General features: G+C 45.2%; 1 protein-coding gene across 1 annotated transcript in view; it reads left to right on the forward strand.

Annotated features, from left to right (window-relative positions):
* The first annotated feature begins 281 nt into the window (after window positions 1-281).
* Window positions 282-26283, forward strand: part of KAT6A (lysine acetyltransferase 6A) — a 95035-nt gene continuing 69033 nt past the window's right edge. Inside the window, exons 1-2 of the mRNA XM_068274644.1 lie at window positions 282-388; window positions 3766-4581. Of these exons, the coding sequence (XP_068130745.1) occupies window positions 3988-4581 (594 nt within the window). The 5' untranslated portion in view covers window positions 282-388; window positions 3766-3987. The remainder of the gene's footprint in view (window positions 389-3765; window positions 4582-26283) is intronic.

Consider the following 26283-nt stretch of genomic DNA (forward strand, 5'->3'; position numbering starts at 1 on the left):
TGTGACTCGTATGCTGTCCTCCAACTGGTTTCCCATCCCTGACCTAGTCTTCTCGCAGCTCCGCCCTCGTGTAGCAGAGCCCTGTTTCCAAGAGCTGAAGGGACGCCCACAACGTGACACATACGCAACAGCGCCGCCCCATGTTCCGGCTATTCCGCTAACCTCCCTCCGCTCTACCCTCGGCTGTTCTGTTTTTCTCGCTCCCTTCCCGCTGCGCTGTTCCATCCAGTCACCAGCCCCCCTCCGAGCTGTGTCCAGCAGCGCTCTCTCCGCCCGCCGCGCTCTTCCCAGCTCTGCCTTACCTCCCTGGGTTTCAGTTTTCAAGATGGCCGCTGCATCAGCCCGGGGTGTCTCCGCGCTCCGTCGCTGCTGCCTCCTGGGACTCCCGGTAAGAGATGCGACTTCTGTCGGTATTTCTCTGCGCCCCACTGTCTGCTGCTTCTCCTAGTGAGATGGCGACTCTGTCCTCCTCCGCCAGGCTCCACCCAGGGCCGCCTTCCCTCCTCTCGCCAGGCCCCGGCCTGAGGCCTACGCCGCCTGACTGAGCCGGGGACTCGCGTACTTCTCCTGCCCGGTCGGCAGCACTCAGGCAGCGGGTAGAGCTAGACTGGGCGCCTGTGGATATGCGGCACCCTGTGGCTATGCTTAGTGATGGGGAGCAGGTTTGTGCAGGGAGACAACAATGTTTAGCTGGCATGTAGACAGACTGCCCAGGGTACTGTGTACTGCCCTGCCGAGCTCCCTGGGCAGCTCTTGGACCCCCTGCTTTCCTGTGATGGGGTACAGAGGTGTGTTGGGCCTTCAGCTCTTGTGATAGCACACATATTGTCATGTCCCTGGAGCCAGACTGGGATGTACAGTATGCTGGTGTAATGGTGCAGAGTTATCATACCTTTGCGAATGAGGACCTGCCTAGGCACTGTTGAAACTGTATTTAGTCTATTAACCCCACTACATAGATGGTTGTATAATTAGGCTTATATGTATAGCTGGCAACTGAAGGGGCAGGTTCCCAAATTGGAGTTGGGCTTCAAACCCATAATTTTTGACATTTTAAATCATTGATGATCACCATTTGCTAGGGATAATTGTTACATTAGGCTTTCCTGCAGTTCTTTTGCCCGCATTTGACCTGATTTAAGTAGACGTATCAAATCCCCTTTCCATATGTGTGCAAGCTGGTTATGAGGAGGCCCAAGGCTTAGTTCACACCAAAAATCGATAGCGATTGCAGTTTTGTAAATACATTTTCATCCTCTCCCTGGAGCGCTGTGCTCTTGTCAAATCCCCTTCGTATAGCAGAGTAGCACATCTGTACAGCGCTTGTTCCCTCCAGTGCTGCTCACAGATGGACAACACTACTGGTTGCGCATGCGCAACAGTGAACCATATCCGTAGTTCTTTTAGGCTTATGTGCATTTAATTGTGTTGCACTTTGAATTTCTTGTTACTGTGTTGGATTAAGTTGTATCTGGAACCATGTTTGGGTGTTTATTGCACGTCAATGCTCCCCTTTACAGGGCTTGCTTTGTACACATGATCACGTGTGTGGTGTAGGTGTATCTGTGCTACAGCGTTTTTCAGGTTTTATTTGCGCTGCCTGCACTGAACATTTATAGTTGCCAAATTCTTTGCAGGAAAGTCTATTTACTCAAGCTACCAAATAATCTGTTCAGTAACCTTTACTGAACACCTGAACAGGAGTAAGTATGACTTATAGAGCCATCTGCACAAACACAATGTTTGGTTTGTGTGACCCACCACTGTTTAGTTTGATAGCGTAGCACTTGATTCCACTTGGAAGTGTTGTTGATCTGAGCATTGCCTAGGAGTAACATTTATTTGTACTTAACTTTTGAAGAACATTTTTCTTTTAAGTACAAGTTATCAACTGATAACCTATGCACTCTTTCTAGCCAGCTGGCTGGCTTCTCTGTTTGAATGAGTCGGATAACAGGAGAAGCAGATTGTTTGCTCGGGTTATCTTTAAATACAAAAATATGCCTGAGTGAAAAAGCTCATCAGTCTTAAAAGAGCACAACAGAAATGGGTACACACAATGTAATGTCCCATCCGATTGACAAGTAATCTAACAGGAAGGTGTAACAAGTGTACTTCACAAAATTCATCCTGTTATAGATCTGGAGCAAATGAGACAAGTCGGAAGTAATTGCTTGTATTCCGTTGTTTGGATGGGAAGTTGCATTGTGTGTACCCAGCATTAAAGCAAGTCTGAAGCTATTATAAAAATAAAAAACCGATACCTAAGGAGAAGGAAGACTTTGGGACCTATAGAGCCTTCCCGGTTTCCTCACGGTGTCATCGTTCCTCCGCAGGCTCCACCGTTTGAAACTCCCACCGCAGGAGACTTTGGCAGTCTTCGGAAGCACTCCGACTCCTAAAGACCAGCGCATCTGTACTAATACGTGAGTGCTCGAGAGAGGGCACTTGCGCATGTGCATCACGTAGCGGCTAGTCTTAGGAACCCTGAGTGTTTCCGAAGACTGCTGAAGCCAGCCCAACCCGGAAGAGAGCAGTCTGCGCCGAACAGTCGTAGACTGCTAATGGGGAACTGAGGGACCGGAAAGAGAATGGGAAGGCTCTATAGGATCCAGAGCCTTCCCTCTCCTTAGGTGAGTATGTGTTGTTTTTATTTTTAAAATCGCTTGACTCCCTTTAAGGTACCATACGCTTGTCAATGGCTGCTAGATTCAACTATCAAGTAGATCCCTCTCTTATCTAATATGATCAGAGGTGGCTCTATTAATGGTCACACACTGCACACAGAAATCTTTTGGAAATTAGTGGAGATGCCTCTGCCTGCCAGGCCCTTCAGGTTTCCCCAGACCCCCCTCCCCACCCCCAATGTTCTCCCCTAGACAAGCATGCAGCTACGCAACTCTACTAAGTGTGAATCCAGCCTCAATCTGCATACAAGTTTTAATAGAATTTGCATCAGCTCAGTAAAATTACCATCTCATTGATCATGTCTATTTACCACCTACAAGACAATGGTGTGGCAGGCCAGGATATCTGACTTGCATACCTGGCCCAGGCTGTTTAGTGCTTCTTTGTCTCTTTGGACAGAAACTACTCATTTGCTCCCCTTTTTGGAATTGCCTTGTTACATTTTTATAATGCTGCTATAATGACATTTCAATTCTGATAGTATGAAATGTTTGGTGCTTGATGTGTAGTTTGACATGGCATGAAATTCACTAAAGGTGCCTACACACCTTTGACTGATGTCTCCCGCGTCATCGTTAACAACTCACTCTGTTGCTATGCGGGGGTTGACAGAACGCCATGTATGTAACAGCTATAGGGGGGTGCCGTTGCTCGGTGAGTTGATCTGCTGGGAAGGGCAGCAGTCGGGGGCTTCTGTACACACGCGCCTATCGACTAAGTTGGCTGCTTTAGATAACTTTAGTGTGTGTGTGTGTCTCTCCAGATTGTGTCCAATTCTGCCATTGGCCTCAGTGATGGTTGTAGTAAACTTGCACTGCTGTCAGCTAGGGACCTGTTCCCACCAGGTGTGAATTTGTGCATTTTTTTTTTATTGGGCACTCAAATTTGTACAACAATAATTTCCTATGGGCCTATTTTGCATGCGATTTACATGCTTCTAATGAAAACTTAGCCTTAAATTTTGAACACATTTGGACTGCATTGTTGAATAGTTTTATTGTATATGCTTTGTAACTTGTTTTTATGGCTTTTCTTGCTAGTATCGCTTCTGATCTTATGTTGTTTCTCTTTTTACAGGTTTAAAGCGCTGTCTCTTTTGGTCGTGTTTTGCAGTATTTTGGAGAGACTTCTCGTCTCCTCCATCTGTGCGGGCCTTATTTCTTTAACAAGACATCTGGACTTTGGAAGGTTGTGTGAAAAGAGCTTAGTGTATGCTATGGTGAACCAGCCTCCGGGCAGTGCCAGCCTCCTTTCCTCCCTCCAGGACCAGGGCTAAAGCTCTATGGATAAAAAGTCATCATGGTGAAGCTGGCAAATCCTTTGTATACGCAATGGATCCTGGAGGCAATCAGGAAGGTGAAGAAACAGAAGCAGCGCCCATCAGAGGAGCGCGTTTGCAATGCTGTGTCGACTTCACACGGTCTTGATCGCCACACTGTCCTGGAGCAGTTGGAACTCAGTGTTAAGGATGGGACAGTCCTTAAAGTTAGCAACAAGGGGCAAAACTCCTACAAAGACCCTGACAACCCTGGCCGCTTAGTGCTACCTAAGACTGGCAGAGGCCCCGGCCGGCCAGAAGGTTTGGACTGGCATCGGCTCTTAAGAAGGGCAATAGATGGGCTTTCTGAGCCAGGGGGCTCATCTCTGAAGAGCATCGAACGTTTTTTGTGGAGTCAGCGGGATGTGGGGGCAACATTTGGTGGCAGTTCAAGTGCAGCTTCGGCTTTCCACCAGCAGCTACGGCTTGCGGTCAAGCGGGCGCTGGGTCATGGAAGGATCGTAAAGGATGGTTCCCTCTATAAGCTGAATGTCAAGACATCAGAAGGAAAACAGGGGTGGGAATCATTATCTTCCCTCCCTCCAGTGTGTCTACTTCCTCACGAAAAAGACAAGGTGAGTGTGTTGCCTGTGCATTATTTGTGCAGTTTCAGACATAATGGCGTGATTTATTAGGTACTGTACTTTATGTAGAGGTGCTAGATGGGACGTAGAACCTGCTGGTAATATATGTAAGAATGATACATTCTATACAATAAAATGCAAGTGTCCATGCGTCATCAACTTATTGGTTGTGTGTCCCTGGCTTTTTTGTACTGAGCATTTGCGCAGCCAGGGCATTTGCGCAGCCAGTTTAGGCCCCTTTTACACTTAGGCCCCTTTTACACTTAGGCCCCGTTCACATCATAAACGCGGATGGCCATGCGTGCGGAACGCATGCAAACGCACGCCATCCGTGTTTGTGTGCGTTGCGTGGCTGATCCCATCACTGAAAAGTGAATGGGACAGCCACGCGTTTTTGCAAAAAATGCGTGCAGCATGCGTTCCCGGACCGCACAGGTCCGGAACGCATGCAGTGTGAACATCAGAGAGTGCACTCTATGCACTGTCTGATGTCGTGCATGTTGGCCTCCCGCACGCATTTCCAAAACGCATCTGGAAACGCGTGCAGTGTGAACGGGGCCTTATTCAGTTGCTCTCAGTTATAACTGAAAGAAAACTGATCTTCAAAGTAATGTTCATGTTTTCCTATGGCACCTTTTACACTTAAAGAAGTCATCAGGCAAAGTCAAGTAAAATGAGTGGTACTTACCGGGGGTTTCCTCCAGCTCCAAGCTCCCAGGATGTCCCTCGCCGCAGCCCTCGCCGCAGCTCCAACCCGGTCCCCGGCGATGACGTTAGAACTACGTACTGCGCCAGTCCGCTCCGGCCCACGTGACAGTGATTGACAGCGCCGCTCACGCAGGCGCAGTACAGAGCGACCTGGAGGTCGCTCTGACGTCATCGACGAGCACCGGGACAGACCTGCGGCGAACGGCTGCGGCGAGAGCTGCGGCAATGGACATCCTGGGAGCTTGGAGCTGGAAGTAGCCCCCGGTAAGTACCACTCATTTTACTTGACTTTGCCTGATGACTCCTTTAAGGCCCTGTTCATACTGTCAGCGTTTGCCGAACACATAGAAAAGCAAAGAAAAAGCAAGTTGAAAAACGCATGCGTTTTTCTTGCATTTTCTTTTCCGTTTTTGCATGTTGAAAGGAAGTGTCACAAGGAAACAATGGGAAATACAGAGGGAAACGTACGCTAAAACGCAATAGTACGCGTTTTTGATACGCGTCCATAGACTTTCATTGTGTCACTTTCTGTGCGTAGCGCATAGAACTGCATGCAGCAATGCGGATGAGAAACGTATGTGTCGCATACGCATACATGTGAACGAGGCAATTAGAAAACATTAGTAGCCATTTCTATGCGCAAAGTCTGCCCGTACGCATTCTGGAAAAACGGCTAGGAATGCGCATTGTCTGAACAGGGCCTAACACGTTTTAACTGAAATCTTCCCAATGCACTGCTATGGAAAAAACGCATACTAACGCATACCAACTGATTAAGTGTAAACGGGGCCTTACACTTAATCAGTTGGTATGCGTTAGTGCGTGTTGGTACGCGGTTCTTCCATAACAGTGCATTGGGAAGAAGATTTCGGTTGAAACGTGTTAAGTGTGAAAGGTGCCATAGGAAAATGTGAGCATTACTTTGAAAATCAGTTTTCTTTCCGTTTTAACTGAGAGCAACTGATTAAGGGCCGGTTCACACGGACGCTTGGCGGCGTCTACCGTCAAGCGTTCGGGACCCATCGGCTAAACTCTCCCATTCAAGTGAATAGGAGCGTTTAGCATTGCGCGGTTACCGTCGATTACCGTCGATTGCATAAACGCGGCGTTCTGATCCCGATTTAACGCATCGTTTCGGCCGTCCCTAGAAGCCGCATGCAACGTCCAGGGACGGCTAGCCGGCGCGGCTTCATGTCCCCCTGCGGGGAAGAGAAACGCCGATCGCGACGATCTCTGTACCGCCGCCACCGAACGGGACGTCACAGGACGACGCGACTTCCTGGCCGCCCCAACGCCGCCTGCCGTCCGTGTGAACCGGCCCTTAGTGTAAAAGGGCCCTGAGGGCACAGGGCCGGATCTGACAGTTTGCTGTGTGTGGTCCACAGAGGTTCTCATTGCATTGTGGGCAATAACAGCTTTTTTCCAACTGCCAAGCAAGCAGTTCCCTGTGTGCATATACTTCAGACAGTGGTGTGGGAATGAGCAAGAGGGACGCGGATGTGCCTGCATTGCGGGGGGTAGCAGCTGTGACCTAGCGCCCGTTTTTACTAGTTGTATATATTGTTACATACTGATGCTGCTTTTTATTAGAGAGCTTCAGAATGATTACTTCTAGAAATGATACAACCTAGTTGGACATGCACATTTTTTTTTTTATTGGCTAATGTACATGTGCAATGTTTTATCACTTTCTACAGTTATTTCTAAGTAGTCTTCTGCATGCAGTCCTGGGGGTCAGTTTTTGACCAGTAGATTAATAACAAACCCTCCAACCCCTTTAGACCTGTGTGCCTGCCTCTTAAAGGACAACTGTAGCAAGAGGGCTATGGAGGCTGCCATATTTATTTCCTTATAATTAATACCAGTTGCCTGGCTGTCCTGATCCTCTGCCTCTAAAGGCACGTACACACCGGAGCAGTGCTTTTCAGCGCTGCTAGATTTGAGCGCAGCCGGCGCTTCCATAGACTACAATAGGAATCATTCCTATTGCAGCGCTCAGTGAGTAACGTCGGAGCCGTCAGACGGAGCAGAGGTTGCTTAAACACAATAATTCGGCCTCCAGCAATCGCCGATTTCAAATGTACTCCGTACACACGCCCACTGGGCGAACGTTCAGCCGACAGTATCACGTGGGTAGGTGCTGTCGGAAGACTGATAAGGCTGTTTCTGAACGATCCGCTCAGCTTTTTAACCATAGACCCTGAACGAGCATGCAGCAGATCAGGTGTTTCTGACATTTGTCAGACCCGACAAGATTTTCTGCATGCATGTTTCTGGTGTTATTTAGACACTACTACATTCAAATAGATCAGTAGCGCTGCCAGGCAACTGGCATTGTTTAAAAGAAAATAAATGACAGCCTCCATACATATTCTTCTCACTTCATTTGTTCTTTTAACATCCCTGGCGATGCAATAAAATCGCCAGGGAGACGGCGCAGCTAGCAAAGTGCGTGTACAAGCCGATCAAACAAAAAAGTGTGGAAATCGGCCCACCCGGGGCTGATAAATCCTCCGCGGCGGCTTACCCCGAGCTCAGCGCGGGATTCTCGCCCAGGAGGTTAAAAGATACACGAGTTAAAATAAATGCTGATCTACTTACCTGGGGCTTCCACCAGCCACTTGAAGTCTGTGTCTCGTTGCAGCTCCACTGGTAGTCACTCTTCTGTGGTCCCCTCCGTAGCTTGCTCAGAACGCTCTCAGCCACGTCGGCATGCGCAGAAGCCACCGATCTGGCCAGGTTGGTGGCCTCTACGGAGGGGGATACTAGAGAATAGTGGCTGCCAGTGGCGCTGCAACAAAGGACACAGACTTTCAGGGGCTGGAGGAAGCCCCAGGTAAGTAGATCAGCACTTAAAGTATCCTATAAGTGTGGTATTTAAAGCAAACCTGTGTGGTTGGAAGAAAGAAAAATGAGATGCTTACCTCAGGAAGGGGGTCCTCCAGAGGCTTCTGCCATCTACCAAGCTGTTCGAGAGCAGGGACCTCCAAAGCGTGTCCACACTGCACCTGCACAGTAGCACGGGCCCACTCAGGTGGAAGTAGCCAAGCCCTATTGGGCCCGTACTATTGCGCAGGCACAGATGGCTCATGCATGTGCAGTAGCACGGAACCAATTGTGCTTGGCTTTTTTCTAGCATGTCACGTGCTGCTGAGCTTGCATGAGCTGCAAGCCCTTGCTGATGGTTTTGTGGAGGGAATAGTGCTGGAACGACCTGGTAGGGTAGGACTGAGGAAGTCTCTGGAGAATCCAGAGGATTCCCTCTTCCAAGGTGGGTACCTACAGTTGTGTTCAAAATTATTAAACCCCCACTGAAATGGAGTGTTTTGGCCAGTTTGACATTGATTTTGATCATTTCAGTCATCTTGTTTACGATTAAATCAAAGAGGCCCTTGTAAGTCAGACAAATATAACATAACATTTATAATGAAATAACCACAAATGTCTTTTCTGTGCTCACATCATTATCAGTTTTATTCATCCCCAAAGTGACATTCATTCTTAGTACTTAGTACAACATCCTTTTCCAGTTACAACAGCTCTTAAACGTGAAGCATAGCTTGACACAAGTGTCTACGGGTATCTTAGCCCATTCTTCATGGGCAAAAGCCTCCAGCTCAGTCACATTCTTAGGCTTGCGTGCTGCAACTGCTTTCTCAATCTGATTTAAGTCTGGTGACTGCGATGGCCACTCCAAAATGTTCCACCCTGTAATCTGTAACCATGCTCTAGTGGACTTGGAGGTATGCTTGGGATCATTGTCCTTCTGAAAGGTCCAACGTCTCCCAAGCCTCAGGTTTGTGATGGACTGCATCACATTTTCATCCAATATCTCCTGGTACTGAAGAGAATTTGAGAATTCATTTTACCTTGCACATGCTGAAGCTTCCCTGTACCTGCAGAAGCAAAACAGCCCCCCCCCCCCCCTCATGCTTTACAGTAGACAAAGTGTTCTTTTCTTCATAGGCCTTGTTCTTCCTTCTCCAAACATAGCGTTGATCCATGGGCCCAAACAGTTCTAATTCTGTTTCATCAGTCCACAGAACACTACCACAAAAGTTTTGGGATAGTGGACTGATGAAACAAAATTAGAACTGTTTGGGCCCATGGATCAACGCTATGTTATAAATGTTATTTTATATTTGTCTGACTTACAAGTGCCTCTCTGATTTAATCGTAAACAAGATGACTGAAATTATCAAAATCAATGTCAAACTGGCCAAAACACTCAATTTCAGTGTACTTTTGAACACCACTTTATTTGCAGCAATGAGCTGAGTTGAGAAGATTCTCAAACCTTGTCATCTAGGTGAGGCCCGATGAGAGATATGAGAACACCAAGGAACCAGTTATTGGACCGTCTTGGATTGTACAAATTTATATATGGAACATGTAATCCAAAACAGAGTGAAGGCCAGAGTGGCAGCAGGATAAGGGCATTTTCATATGCGTAGCTGAAGGCGACAAACTCACTGCCTGTCGGTTTCTCTCATGCATAGGCCGGAAGCTTATCACTTGGGACCGTCACTGGACAGGCGTCCCTCCAATGGAGGCACATATGAGCTCAGACACGTCATGGTTCTCTGCTGCGTAGTAACGCCACCACGTCAAGTGCTGACACGTGTGCTGTTACAAATGCTGCCATTCTACTGCATTTTGATTGCACTCGAATGGTGCTGGTGGGTGGCAGACTGAAAGCTGACCTGCTCGACAAGCGTGAAGTACAGCCTCTTGTCTGAAGTGTGAAGATGCAAAGTAGTACAATGTGGAATGAAGTTTTGTGTTCAGTGATGATCACCGGATGAAATCCGAATAGGTTTAATTCGGATTTCATCCAGGTAATTAAAGCACCTGTGAGGGGGGGGGGGGGTTAAATTTACCCAGCAGGCGTCTTCTTCTTTAATTCACCCCACGGCGCCTCCCACGCTGCGTTCCAAGCTGTGGTCACGTGATTACAAACACTTCCTCCTTCCTGGTTGAAGGAGGAAGTGTTTGTAGTCACGTGACACACTTGTGCACGCTAATGTGGGGTAGGAGGGGGAGTATTGTGCACGTCAATGTGGGGGAGGACTACACTAATATGGGAGGGGAAGACTAATAAATACTTGTGCCAGCATAAGACTATAACACAAAGCCATCACATAAGAACCTTAGTTTATGAAAAATCAAGGGTCCAAAGAACATTTTGACACTGTGGTTCACCATCTGGAGGGCATAGCAGGTGCTCATAATGACAGAATGTCAACAAATAGATGCCTAACCTGTAGATATGTGCAAAGTGACCCAATACAAAACATATATATATATATATATACATATACATATATATATATAGTATAGGTTTGCTGGATATATATAAATTGCCACCCTTTACAGATGCTAGTAAATATTGTGTTTTTATTAATGAAAATAATTTCATGCATACATTTAGCTGTGAATTAAGGTTTGCTCAATCCAATCGAATTGGATAAATAGGCCTTCCTCCTGCTGCAGCTGTGAATTGGGTGGGGAAAGTGGAAAATCCCACCTAAGTAGGTTGCAGCAGGTGAAAGGCCTATTTATCCATTTATGGCGAAAAATTGTAAAATTTAAAATATGTGCAAACAAATACAAATAAGAAGTGTGTTTTTTTTTTTTTTTTTTTTCCAGAGTAAAATGAGCCATAAATTACTTTTCTCCTATGTTGCTGTCACTTACAGTAGGTTGTAGAAATCTGACAGAAGCGACAGGGTTTGGACTAGTCCATCTCTTGACGGGGGATTTATTTATTTTCAAAATAAAGGGCTCTTTTCCACTATGAAACGCAAACAAAACTAATATCACAATCATGTTTCAAACCAATTTCCACTATGCGGTGGTGATTGAGCTACTATACTCCGTATAGTAGAGCTCAATCGCATACAAAATGCGACAGGACGACGATTGTGCTCGGTCCAAAACCGCGACGCAGTCGGATCACACGAATGGAAATTGTCGCTGCCGTTTCCATTCGTTTTACTGTACCCAGCGTTTTGTGATCTGTTAGCAATCTTAATCAGATCTCAATGCATGGTAGTGGAAAAGGGCCCTTAACCTCCCTGGCGGTAAGCCCGAGCTGAGCTCGGGCTATGCCGCGCAGGGGGAGATCTCAGCCCCTGGTGGGGCGATTTTCATTTTGTAAATTGCTGTGCGCGCAGCCAGCACTTTGCTAGCCGCGCGCACAGCTTGATCGCCGCCGACCTGCGGCGATCGGCCGCACGCAGCGGCTGAAGAGGGCCCCCGCCAGAGCCCTGCGCTGCCCGGATCAATGAGTTCCGGGCAGCGCTATGGGCTGGATCGTGTGTCCCTGACGTCAGGACGTCGGCTGACGTCCATGACGTCATCCCGATCGTCGCCATGGCGACAGGAGAAGCCAAACAGGGGAACGCGTTATATACGCGTTCCCCTGTTTGCTATAGATGCCGGCGACGATCGGACTAGAGGGCCACATGCGCCCTCTAGTGGTGTTTCATGTAGCTACCACTCTGGTAGCTTTACATGAAACATTAAAAAAAAAATTAAAAAAAATTGGAATTCTGCAATTTTTGCAGAAAAAATTAACCGCCAAGGAGGTTAAAGGGACACTTAAGTCAAACAAAAAAAAGAGTTTTACTCACCTGGGGCTACCAATAGCCCCCTGCAGCTGTCCGGTGCCCTCGCCGTCTCCCTCCGATCCTCCTGGCCCCGCCGGCAGCCACTTCCTGTTTCGGTGACAGGAGCTGACAGGCTGGGGACGCGAGTGATTCTTTGCGTTCCTGGCCACAATAGCGCCATCTATGCTGCTATAGCATATATCATATAGCAGCATAGAGGGTGCTAATGTGTCTGAGAACGCGAAGAATCACTCGCGTCCCCAGCCTGTCAGCTCCTGTCACCAAAACAGGAAGTGGCTGCCGGCGGGGCCAGGAGGATCGGAGGGAGACGGCGAGGGAACCGGACAGCTGCAGGGGGCTATTGGTAGCCCCAGGTGAGTAAAACTTTTTTTTTTTTTTGACTTAAGTGTCCCTTTAAAGTGAACCTGAGGTGAGGGGTATATGGAGGCTGCCATATTTGTTTCCTTTTAAAAAAAATACAAGTTTGCCTGGCAGCCCTGCTGATCTTTTTGGCTGCAGTAGTGTCTGAAGTACACCAAAAACAAGCATGCAGCTAATCTTGTCAGATCTGACAATGTCAGAAACGCCTGATCTGTTGCATTCTTGTTCAGGGTGTATGGCTAAAAGTATTAGAGGCAGAGGAGCAGCAGGACAGCCAGGCGACTGGTATTAAAAAGAAGTAAATAATGCAGCCTCCATAGAACTCTCACCTCTGGTTCACTTTAAAACAGGATTGCTCTACAGGCAGTTGATTGGCTGTGCAGCTTTGTGTGATTTCTGTGTGTAGAAGTGAAAATAGACTTCCTGTGATTATCAGTAATGGTGGGGTAAGGATTTTCCAAACTGGAAGTTTTTAAAAGGCAGCTAGCAGAGGATGTTGGAGGTGACCTGAGGTCACAGTAGAGTGGGAAGGACCTTCACGCCATGGGAGAATGGTCTCCTCTTCCTAGACACGCGCACACACCCCCACCGCACATCAGAGGTTACTTTCAGTCAGTCACTCCTTACAGAGGAAGCTAAAGTATCATTTTAACTTTGATGCAAGTGAATGAAGAAAGTGAGTTGTTTTACATTGCAGAGGGAAATGTTCATATGCAATTGGAGCGCCAGTCTGTGCCATGTGCGATTTTCAAAAAAGGTGTTTTGGCTTTTATCGAGCGTTGTTGACGGCATAGTTCTGAAGTTATGCACATGCTGTAATTAATGCTTCTGAGGCTTCTGCATTTGTCCAGCCCTGCCTTTACTTGACAAAAATACAAGGGCTGTGGAGTCGGTACAAAAATCATCCAACTCCTCAGTTTAGGAAACCTCAGACTCAGGTACCCAAAATGACTGACTCCTTAGTCTAATTATTATAAACATTAAAACTCATGCGTCTCTTTTTAATGTTTGTTTTTTGTGCTATATAGTGATGGATTCTATATTAACTTATTGCTGCCAACTTTAACGATTTTTTTCAAGCGCTACAATCTTTTAAATAACTTAGTCTAATTATTACCAGGGTTGTGGGTTTTGGACAAAAATCACAGGACTCCTCAGTTTATGAAACCAGTGACTCCAACTCTCTACAGCCCTGAAAAATACCCCCACCTCACTCGGTCTAAAAACAGGACTCCGGCCAATCAGATGCTGTAATTGCATTGAATAGGTCCATACTACTGCGCAGACGCATTTTGCTGCGCTTTTTGGGGTTGCACCGCTGGATCGGCCTGACTGAGGAAGACTCTAGTTTCCAGAGACTTCCCTCTCCATCGAAAAGTATCCACTTTCCACTTTTAGCAAAGTCACAGGCTTACTTGATAGTGAACCTGATGTGAGAGTGATATAGAGGCTGTCATATTTTATTTAATTTTAAAGCGGACCTAAATTTTAAACTCTTCTCTGCTCTAAAATATACTCAACAGCATAACCTTCAAACAAAAACATTTTTGTTATAGCTGATACAAATTTCAAATAAATAAGCACCGTTTCTACTTACTGATTCATGGAAGCAGACATATTGCATTAACTAACATTCAGTGCTTTCAAATGGGCTTATCTGCCATAGACAGTCATGTGACACAGGGGAGAGATCAGATTACAACTAGGGATTATACACAAAGGAGGGGGAATCAAGCAGGCTAAACTCTCTAAATACCTACAGGCCAGGGTATATTTTCCTTCTATCCTGTGCAAGAGTTCAGGTCCACTTTAAGCAATACTAGTTGCCTGACTGTCCTGCTGGTTCTCCGCCTCAAATAGTTTCAGCCATAGACCCTGAACAAGCATGCAGCAGATCAGGTGTTTCTGACAATGTCAGAACTAACTAGATTAGCTGCATGCTTGTTTCTGGTGTGATTCAGACACTACTGCCGCCAAATAGATCAGCAAGTTTGCCAAACTGGTATTTTTTTTTAAATGATATAAATATAGCAGCTTCCATATCAGTCTCACCTCGTGTTCACTTTAATGCTGGTGTTCAATCAGTAATATTAGTCTGGAAGATTAAAAATCAGAGGTAGCTATCAACCTGAAACCTCAGGCTATACAGACAGGACAGAAAACCTATCCAGGCTACTACCTGCACATCACCAGCCAAACCCTCTGCTGAAATCAAGCCTATTGGTCTTCCCACAGCTGTCACATCTAGTCTGAAGGTGTGGTGAAGGACGTTTCTTCATAGATCCATAATAAGGCTATGTTCTCGCTAAACGTAAAAGCGAAATGTTTTCCACAATGTAGACAAGCAGATAAATGGCTAAGTAGACAGATTTTACGTTATCTATAGGATCTATTCAGACATATCCACTGTCCCTGTTGTGGTAATGGAACACAAAGTCTCGTCTCGCATGACTTTTCCAGACACTGCATATTCTGACAGACACAATGAAAGTTTATAGTAACAAACACCATCCTTTCTCACTAGTAATTTCAATAGAAGATTATCAACAAAACCACCCGGACCTCTCCCAATCAGGTCTTCCTGTCCGTTGTCTCACCGTGGACTACAGATACCAAAAACCTGTATTAACTGACATAGTGATGTTAAAAAAAATGTACCTGCGACCAGAGCTGTGGTGTTGGTACAAAAAAATCATCTGATTCCAACTCGGGCTCAGTTTTTGAAACCGACTCCAACTCCACGTACCCAAAAATTGCACAGACTTCACAGCCCTGTATGTGACTGTACATGTCACATCCAGCCCCCACATGACCCTAGTCGAACCATGTGCTTGACTTAAATAATCCGGCTCATTGAATCTCAGCTGAGGAGCTATTGTGGCTGAGGTGAGCCAGTGTGAAAGTCCATAAGGAACAGTTGTCCAATCACAGCAATGTCTACAGCCAATCTGAAACTTAGCCATTCGGGAGGCTGCTGACCACCCAATCATGTTAGTAGAATTTCTCTATGGACTTTCTCGCTGACTCAACCATACTAGCACTTAATGTTGTTCATCATTTACCAGCTGACTGGCCTCAATAGCTAAATATGTATTTGCACGTTAGTGTCCTGTTTATAACTGTTGGGACTTGATAACCTCTGTTGGACTGTATTAATGCAGATAAAACCTGTATAGAAGGCTCCTGTTTCAAAATAATCATAACTCAGCGTTTATAGTAGTTAGGCGCTTTATTGCAGGTTGTCACACAAAGCAGCCATCTCTGGTCATCATTTACTTCCATTGTGGGCACAGTATAATAGTGAATGAGACTTGTGAGTACTGGAAGAGTGTGGAAAAGTCCCACAGAAAAGTACAAATGTTTGCAGTGCTGGAACTTCAGAGGAGGTACACAAAAGGTGATACCTGCATTAATACAGCTGATGCAATTACTAAACTCTAGCAGTGATTATACCACCAGCATTTCAAGCAAATTCTTAGTAAAACGTACCACCCAGAGAGAGCCTAATTTGTGGCAAAAAACAAAACTGATCATTTTGATGTGGTAAGTAGTGATAAAGTTATTGGCCAATGGAAGAGAAGAGCGCTGAAAGGTGAAAATTGCTCTGGTCCATAAGGAGAAACCCCACCCCCTTCCCCTCAGTGATGAAGTGGTTAAAGGTGGCCATTAACGATACAATTTGCTTATGAACAATTCTTCGTATGAAAAGAAATGATCGGTTGGGACCACTAATGGACAAAAATCTCCTAACCAGTCCGATCAGATTAACGAAATCTATCCGAAAGTAATTGTATTGGGATGTAATGGAACCAAAACAAGGCTTCCTTTGGCTGATTTGGTGGTGAACAGTATGGAAATGGAGAGTTAGCAGGCAATAGAGTGTAGACAGTTGTGGCACAAGCTTGTCCCCTTGTACCTTAGTGCTGGCTTTACAGGGTTTCCGTCTCTTTTGTGATGCAAGCATATTGTGACCTGGGTGTGTCTTTGAATTTCGTTCAGATTTCCTGGAGACCTTCCTTTTTGATTTGGCAGAAGAAAGTTTTTAGCAAAGGCAGTGCAGTGTGTTTTTCCTCCTGATTCCAGGAGAAAGTTGTGGAAAGGCTTGTTCTCAGAGCCCAGCAGTGCTGCAGACTGTGGTGCAGCACAGGTCTGTGTGGCCCCATTCAGTACAGGTGAACCGTGCAGCCTGCTCCATGTCTGAATGGTACAGAGTCCTGACCTGCACATCATAATGTCTGCTTCCACAAATACATAAGATGTGGATCCGCACACGAAGGGTCCATACGCACATCCAATTTTACCACTTCCATGTAGTATGGAAGCTTACCTTCACAATCTGTTCATAGTATTCAAAAAAAATTTAACACCTCAAACTACACGGAGGTGGGAAAATTAGCCAATCACTGACCGTTCAGAATTGAATGCGTGTATGCACCCTAATTCCAAATTGTCAAGTGCTGTTTATTCACCGACAGACCGCAAAGCAGACATATTTTTCAGGGCCAAGCAGGGTCCCTTTTCTCAATGCATTGGACTGAGCACCCACTGCGGGGCATTGACAAAGGGGAGCTTGCATGGTCCAAAATAATTGTGTCCTTTTGTGGTCTATGGGCGAATAAACACTTGGCACTTTGGAAGTGTGTGTGGATCTATACCTTATTCATAGCTGTGAATGGGGCGGCAGGGAGGACACCTCTGTCCTGTAGCTGGTGTGAACAGGCGCATTAGCCCGATTTCCACTGAGCGCAAATTCACATTGCCAAAGTTTGCAGTAGTACTGAAAGCAGTGCAATTTCAATAGAATAGTTTCCATTGAATGCATTTTTGTAGTCCATAATGATTGTCAATTACACTAGGCGCATGTGAAAATTCAGATGTGAAAATTCAGATGAACATTTGTAGTAATGTGAAAATTTTCACGTGTAAAAAATGCATGTGAAATGTTCTATCCTTGTGGAAATGGGGAAAAAAGTCAGATACTTACCTATGGAAGAGGGGGAATGCTCCTTCCTGGCCTCTCGGTGCCCTGGTTCCAGCGCTGTCCTTTTGAACTTGTCATCTCTGGGAGCCCTCAGAAGGCATTGGGGAACGCTAGAATCCCTGAGTGCTCCAGAAGATGGGCAGCTCTGTAGTGCAGGGACTTGAGCGCTCTCGACGGTCTCCAAAGGCATATTCGACTAGTTGGTCAAATATGTGGAACAGTGGTGACAGCACTGGGATGAGGGCAAGGAGCAAGGAGAGGGAAGACTCTCCATATCCAGATATCTAAATCCAGAGCCTCCCCTATCTTTAGGTGAGTATCCGATAATTTTTTTTTTCTTTCCCTGCTCCACTATTGCTTTAAAGCAGACCTGAACTCAGAACTTCCTCTCTGCTTTAAAAGATACATGACAGCATAATAACCTTTAAAGGACTCCCAAGGTGAAATAAAAAAAAAAACAATCTTTGTGAAATAAAAAACAATCTTTACTTACCTGGGGCTTCTTCCAGCCTCTAGATGTCTTTTGAGTCTCTCGCTGGAGCTCCTGCTGATCGCACTTGAAGCTCGGTCGGCGCTTCTGTGGAAGCATGGCGGTGCTCACGTCAACAGAGGTGTACCGCGCCTGCGCAGACTAACTGTAGAAGCACTGACTCAGCGTAACGCTGGTAGTAACATGGTGCGCAGGGTAAGTGAAGAGAATTGGTTTGGGGCTGCCTTACACGCTGGATTTTTGGCAGAGGGCAGAGCTTCAGACATTTACAGAATTAATCAAAGAAACAGTCAGAGACTGTTTAGAGTGCTGGGTAACATCGGGGCGATTGAACTAGCCCTAAATGCTCCAGAAAACAGCACTCGAGTTGGGTCAGAGAGCTCAGAGAGTCACTTTTGCACAGATAACTGAAGTTTTTTTAATTCTTCCTGTACTGGAAACAATATTAGAATCCTTTATTTGCTACTAATGTTGTATTTTTTTAGCTGTACTACACATACAATTAATTGCATCATAAGTTTATTTTCGCTTCAGTGAGATTTGAATGTGATATATCTGATATCATGTGCAGATCTAGGAGGACATTGTTATATCTGGCGTGGAAACAGGGCATCGGGGTCCGTGGAAGGAAAGCTGTCTGTGCCCACTAGTCCCTGCATTGTGTCTGATGTATGCAGCACACAAAGGCAAGCTTGCGCAGTACAGTATATACTCTGTTGCAGCCTTTTGAGCATCTCCAAACATACTTGACCGTTGAGAACTCATTGACATTGTTTTTCCCTGGAAGAGGATGTTTTTCTTTGACGGCTTGTGGTTTAGGTTCAGGCGGTGCATATTGTGTAGTGGAGTTCTTTGGAAGAGAAGAGCTTTATCAGAAATGAAAGTAAAAGCATGCTGCTGCACAACAACTTCTAAATCTGGACTCTGGGCAGCAATCCAGACATATATACAGATAAAGTATAAATGCTCAAGTGCAAGCATAAAAGTACTTACAACAAGCAGACGGCAGCATTCACACAATCAATGGGACTGAATGTACTTTATTTTCAGGAAAGTGTTTTTTTTTTTTTTTTTTTTTCAATGGGCAAACACTCACGAAATACAGTAGAACCTCGTTATAGTAAACTCTGATATAGTAAACCTGTGGGTATAGTAAACTCCGTCCTCAGGTCCCAGCAAATGTGTCTGTATAATATACAGTGTATGACCAATTCTGATATAGTAAACTACTTTTCCTTGCCTTTTGCAGTGTACTATAAAAGGATTCTGCTGTAATTAAGTAATATTGTACAAGAAGCAATTTTATTGATTACATTCTATTCACTATACTATTTTCCCTACACTAGATTGCTAGTGATCTTGGTTACTACATATGTCACGTTTGTGGATGAGATTACCCACTGCACAGCTATGGAAACGCTGCGTGTTACTTGTCCTGGTAGCAATGTATGTGAAGCCATTAGCGGGAATGTAAATGCAGTGTACTGATGAGGAAGCTACCTTTGACTTTCCACCAGTCAGGTGATGTTAGCAGTGAGGAGTATCCCTGAGCTATTTATATACCTGGTTTGTTATGTGTTGGGTGCCATAGAGAAGCAGCAAGGAACATTTCCTGTTTCCAGTGTCTCCAGGGCTGTTTTAATCCGCACATGTGTCCTTCCAGAGGGGGAAGATGACCTCTTCCCAGCTGCCACAGCCCCCCTCTTTTATGTCCATCACATTGTCAACAAGACCGACTGGCTCTTTCTAGTTTGGGCTCTGCTATTGTTTTGTGTTGTCATAAATCACAAGCAGCCTTCCACCCCTCCTATAACTGTCTGTCTGCACCCAAGTACATATGTCCACACGTGTACACAGGCAGCACGTGATCGTCTGCTGCTGTGCCTCTGGTATACCTGTTATTTTTTTTTTGTGTGTATTTTGTTTTCAAGTTCCAAGATAATGGCACCATATAAACATAAATCTAATATAAAGGCTTCCTCAGAGTTGTGGAAATCCATGCCTTGTGCTGATGAAGCTGTCTGACAGCTGGAATACATCACTTTGTACAATTAGTGCTACATTTTCTTGCTAAAAAGTGGTTCTGGATAAATGTTTGTTTTACATGCCAGACTCTGGAATCTGCACATAAAACCTTCAATTAACCTCCAGCTCCAACTTCTTTTATATATGGTACCTCTAAAGGTAGCCATACACTTATCGATTTGCAGCAGATTTGACCATCCGATTTCTGTCAGATGCCTGTCAAGTCGAATCTGATGTGTGCCACACACTAGGGAACAGATTTTCAATAGATTTCAGAACTAAATTTATTGGAAATCGATTTAAATGCATTATTTAAACATTCGATCCAATGCAACTCTATGGGCCATCGATCTGCTGCCAGCAACAGATCGACCTAGATTTTCCATCCAGTCATATAGATCAAATCGATCGAAATTGGCCGCAAATTGATCGATAGATTTGATAGGATCAATTTCCGATCGATTCCTCAATCGATCAATGGCTGAAATCGACCAGTGTATGGGTCCCTTAACCCCTTATATTAGATCAATATGCTAACATTTAAATCCCCACATGAGCTTTGCCCCGGATACCTGAAGGATTTGTTGCAATTGTCACACCTTGCACAACCTCAGAGCAAAAGGATCCAATAACTTGACCACCCTCAGAGTTCAACTAAAAACCTTTGGAGCCAGAGCTTTCTGTCATGCTGCCCGTACCCCGTGGAATGCCTTGCCAAATAATGCCTTAATCAAGACAGCTTTAACCCGGGACGCGTTTAAAACTAAACTGAAAAGCCACCTATTTAGTCTGGCATTTATGATTACAAAACTCCCCCATTTCCCCCCCCCCCCCCCCCCTCCTAGGTACTGATGTGAGACAAGCTGATGCGCTACAGCAGAAGAGCGATTTTAAAATGTTTAGTTGTTGATTTAAGTAATTAATGATAAATATACTATTATATATTTCCTATAATGATTTCAAGTGCATAGCATACAAGTGATGTCATTAGTGCTAAAAAAAATAAATAAAAAAATGCAAAACTTTAATCTCTTGTTTATCTTCAGTAAATAGCAGACTATGCTGTGACTCACTCATGTGTTACTTTTTATGCAGTTGTTCCAGGGAAATTCCTTTTGGAAAAGTCAGTCCTGACTCAGATTTGTGTACACAGAATAGAGCTGCTAGAGGTGGGGGAATTTATTCCTCTGTACAGAGCCATCATCTGACATTTCCCCACCCTCTAATACTCCTCCCCGTGCAGCATAGGGAGAAGGTGGGCGGAGTCAGCTCTGACTGGCTGGTTCTCCCTTTCAGCACCTCTTATGCTGGGTACACATATTAAGGTTTTTTCGTGCGATTTTGCCACCCGATCGTTTTTTTGGCACAATTCCACACTCTATTTCGCACTCGATTCTCTTATCTTCATTCGTTTTTCTTATCTTTTTCCATTAACTGCTATTAGAAAGCAAGCACTGAAACGATCGGGAGAAATATTAAGCATGACGAAATTTATCTATCTGATCTATTAGGCGCTTTTCTGAGCGCTTTATAAAAATCACTCCCATTCACTTTTATTAAAAATCGCGTAAATATCGCAGCGATTCTAAGGAAAGTGAATGGGAGCAATTTTTGAAAAGCGCTCAGTAAGCACTGATCAATCACAAAGTGCTCAGAAAAGCGCTTATAGTGTGGCTGAGCCCTTACTATATTCTGAATGTGATGGTGGAATTCAGGTAGGAGGAGTTTGGACTGCTCCTAGACTGCTGTATAATCCCGCCAAGCAGTACTTGACTTCAGCTCAGCTGATCAGCGTTGCAAATCCAGCCAGTTAATACCGAACAGTTTTATCCCTCTCGCAGGAAACCCTATCTTAAAGAAATCCTGTAAAGTACCCTGCGGGGGGGGGGGGGGGGGGTGGAGCCTCTGGATCCTCTGGATCCTCTGGATCCTATTGAGGCTTCCTCTGTCCTCCTTGGTCCCGCAGCGGCGATAAAGCACCCCGAACAGCGGGGATGTAAATAATTTCCTTCCCAGCTCCAGCGCAGGTGCAGTATCTGCTCTCCGCTCTGAGATAGGCAGAAATAGCCGATCGCTGTCGGGCCGCTCTACTGCGCAGGCTCAAGTCTCCTGCGCAGTAGAGAGGACCCCACAGAGATCGGCTATTTTCGCCTGTCTCTGTGCGGAGAGCCGCAACAGCGTCCCCGCTGGAGCCAGGAAAGGTAAATAAATCGGCGTTTATCAGCGCTTCTCAGGCTTGTCGAGGGAGGATTCTGGGACACTTCTGGGGAGCCAGCGCTGGACTGCCTGCAGCTACAGGGAAAGGGGGAAGCATCATTGGGACCCTGAGGCTTCCCCCTCCCGAGGTGAGTACCTCCAGGGGAACTTTTTTGTTACAGGTTCTCTTTAAGTGACTTAACCAGTGACATTTGGCCAATGGGAGCAGCTTGACAAGGCAGGAAAGGGCAGGCATAATTTATACCTCAATCCATACACACAAGTGCAATATCATACCTGTACGCGTACCCCAGGGGGTACTTCTGATGGCTCCAGGAGGTACTCGGGCTTGGTATACTTAACCAAGAATAAAAAAAACTTAGTTTTAGAAAATAAATCTCATTTAAACAACTCCAGATTAGTGTGTTAGCTGATTAAAAGCAATAGTAAATGCTTGGAAATTGTTTAGAACCAATTATGTGCTATGAGTGTCACACACACACACCACACACCACACACCACACACACACACCACACACACACACACACACCACACACACACACACCACACACACACACACACACACACCACACACCACACACCACACACCACACACACACACGTGATAATGTTTACTATACCAGGGGGTACTTGGTGAGTACAGGGGGATACAATCCGAAATGTTGAAACACCGCCATACATGGTGTATTCATAAAATGGCATGCTGTGTATAGTGCTTTCACAGGCTTGTAATACTTCATAGGATTTAGATGCAGGTTTCCTTTGTGTGCATAATAGACTTTTTTTTTGTTTTTTTTTTGTTACCCCCCCCCCCCCCCCCACACACACACACACATTATTGTTAATGGGAGTCTATTGAGAAAACAAGTGGCTACCAGCATCGTGGGCATTCCATTCAGCAATCCACCATATGAGATCATATTCAGTTGTCCGCCAATATGATTGTCACAGCGTGGTGTCTCCTGCTAGGGTTCCTTCGTCCTCTGTCCATGGATTACAACAGGCTTCTTGGTTGGAAACCAAGCAGCATGCCTGTACAGCTATCATTCCTAAACTGTCACCTGGCACAAACACAATTTCAGGTAACTGTAATGTAGTAAAAGAAAATGCGTGGCATTGTTTTCAGTAACCAGCCGGGTCTCACCTGTCCTCATTCTGAATACAGAATAAGCTCAGACATGCAGTCACTCTCTGCAGATGAGGATTTTTCCCCTGAACTAGGGAAGTATTCCTTTCATATGAGGGGTTGAATCCTATATACATTCTTCATGTGATTGTTGTGCTTGCTGTGTGTCACTCTGCCCATGCACACACTGTATTGTTTCCTGTTATATACTTCCTCCCCGTAAGGTGTGTGTGTGTGTATATAAATTGCCAGTGAGACTGTGTATACAAGTATCAGTGTGTGATGTCTCCGGCCGCGGGATCTCTCAGCTGATAAACAAGCTTCTCCTATTCCCATAGTCCTGGCTCAGGTTCTCAGCTCTCCTCTCTCTGCAGATGGAGGACATCTGCTGCAAGCTGTGACACTTAACCAGGGAGCGGGGGACAGCTGGGAGCTGGGCCAGACCTTAAAGGGAAATGGTTTCAGAGGGAAATTACTAACAATGGCTGTACACTTCACAACTGTCCTGAATACCTAGTGGAGAGAGAGAGCTTTCTCCATATTTACTGCTGGATGAGCTCTAGTGTGTTTGTTCTTTTTCAGTCCCATTCACTGGCATGCATTGCTATTTCAGTCTGTTAACTTGGTGGCTGTTCTCTCCCAAAGAACACCCCCCTCCCCTCCTGATCATCCTTCTGCAGAGACAAATTGTAGTTTATATGAAAAATGCAACTGTTCTGTCTTGACTACTGTAACACCCTACAGGCTGGCACTGCTCCAGTCCCTACAGAACTCTGGTGCCCGTCTCCACCTCTCCTCCCGCTCATCTGATGTAGTAATGCGGGGGGGTGTGCGCATGTGCACTGACATGCGGCGGTGTGACAGAGACCTAGAGCTCGTTTTTAGGCCTCTTGCACACTGCAAGCGATTCAGATTCCGCTTTTTAATCAGTTTTTACATACGAATCAGATTCCGATTTGCAGTGTGCAGGGAGCAAACTGAATCGGAATCGCTTGCAAGAGGCCTGAAACTGGTTTAGGTCGACTAGTATGGGGAATAAAGACTTCTCATTGTGTGCTGTGCACAAGTTCAGGTGCGCTTTAAGGTCATTCAGTGCCTCTAAAGTTCTGCTCCTACCTTATTCCTCCCATTCCTTCTGTAGATAGGAAGTAACAGTAGTAACTGTTGTGATAGGCTGAGGCAACTTACACTCTTGAAATGTCCACTGCAGTGTGATGCTACCATAGTCCCACTGCAATGGGCGCAACCCACTTTACTGCTGCGACCATATAGTGAGGCATACTTTACAATGACCTATAATGCTAGGTTGGACATATCCCACAAGGCAAGTACCCAGGACTTGCTAAAAATTACTTAACACCCTTAAAGCGCACCTGAAGTGAGAGAGAGAGAGAGAGAGATGTAGGCTGAATAAGTTATTTCCTTTTAAACAATGCAGGTTACCTGGCTTTCCTGCTGATCTGCTTCCAATACTTTTAACCACAGACCCTGAACCAGAATGCAGATCAGAGGCTTCTGACTGAAGTCTGACTGAATTAGCTGCATGCTTGTTTCCAGTGTGTGATCCGGATTCTGCAGCCAAGGAGACCAGCAGGACTGCCAGGCAACTGGTATTGTCTAAAAAGAAATAAATATGGCAGCCACATTTTACCTCTCACTTTAGGTGTCCTTTAAGCTTTTTTCTGTAACTGGTGTCACTGGAGCTGGCTCCTAAATGTTACTTACTGAATCTTGGATTGTGATTGGAGACACTGCTCCCAGAATTTCATATTCATTTCTTCAGTGTAATACAGTGGTAATGGGGTCAGGGCTAGTAGCAGCATTAAGTAGAATTCTTAGGGACACCAGGTTAATTGCAGTTACATTCATAACTACAGATAGTCCTTAAAACCTTTCAAGGACCTTTTATTCTGAATGCATTTAATAGCTATAACATTTAATTAAACATTCAATTTTGCTATAAAAATTGAAGTACCTAGTATTGCAGTGGGTTGTTGCTAGTCTGTTCAATACAGGCATGCAGGCGCAGCTCACTTTCGCAAGTTCCTCCAATACCCCTTCCTCAATGTAAACCCAGCCCCTTACAATGACATGAGTAGCAGGTGGGGGGTGGAGACCAACTAAGCCACACCTTCCTGCTGACTGGCAGCATATTTAAAGAGTAACTGCCAGGTATAACATCAAAAATCAATTCTTTATTTTTATCTGGTAAACAAGTAACACGTATGCTAACCAGGCAATCCAAAAGTTAAAATCACTATTACGTTTCTTGTTGATAAATGATCATTCCCCAGTTTACCGGACTCTAATTTGGTACAAAAAAAGTTGCAGGGCATGCTGGGTTGTCTTTTTTTTTTTTTTTTTTTTTTTTTTTTGCTTCTCTACTTCCCCTCAGCCTTAACTAATGCAGCCTGATTGGCTGAAGCCTCTTTCCCTCCTGGTTTCCCCTCCCACACCTCTGTTCCTCTCTGATTGGCCAATATTTCTCATGCTGAGACAATGCACCTTCTATAGTGAAGGGCGGGCAAATAAGGGAGAGGAAACTAAGGGAGGAAATTACATCAGATTTGGTTTCAAAATAGTCGCACGTAAAATGGGAAATGCTAAGAAGCATTTTTTTTTTTACTGCAGAAAAATCACTAAAATCAAAACGTGGACAGTGCAATACATGTTATGTAAGTAGAGCAAGTAATTATCCACTTATATACGTGTTGTTGTTTTTTTCTGAGATGGTATGGCTGACAGCTCCTCTTTAATGCAGTTGCTGCTTTCCACATTCCTCTCATGTCACCGCAGGAGGCTGAGGTAGAACATAAGGAATTAAGGTGGCCACAAATGATGCAATCAAATGATCCAATTTTACAGCAATTCAATAAATAAAAATCTGATTTCCCTAAAAATAGAAAGGACAACTGAACTGAAGCAAGAGGGATAAGGAGGCTGCCAGATTTATTTCCTTTCAAACAATACCAGTTGCCTGGCAGCCTTGCTGATCTATAGGGCTGCAGTAGTGTCTGAATAACAGCAGAAACAAGCATGCAGCTAATCTTGCTAGATTTGAAAGAAATGTCAAACGCCTGATATGCTGCCTACTTGTTTAGGGTCTATGGCTGAATGTATTAAGCCGCATCTACACGCGTAGATGCAGCTCCG

The sequence above is a fragment of the Hyperolius riggenbachi genome, chromosome 3 (genome assembly GCF_040937935.1).
Source record: "Hyperolius riggenbachi isolate aHypRig1 chromosome 3, aHypRig1.pri, whole genome shotgun sequence".
In the NCBI taxonomy this organism is placed as follows: domain Eukaryota; kingdom Metazoa; phylum Chordata; class Amphibia; order Anura; family Hyperoliidae; genus Hyperolius; species Hyperolius riggenbachi.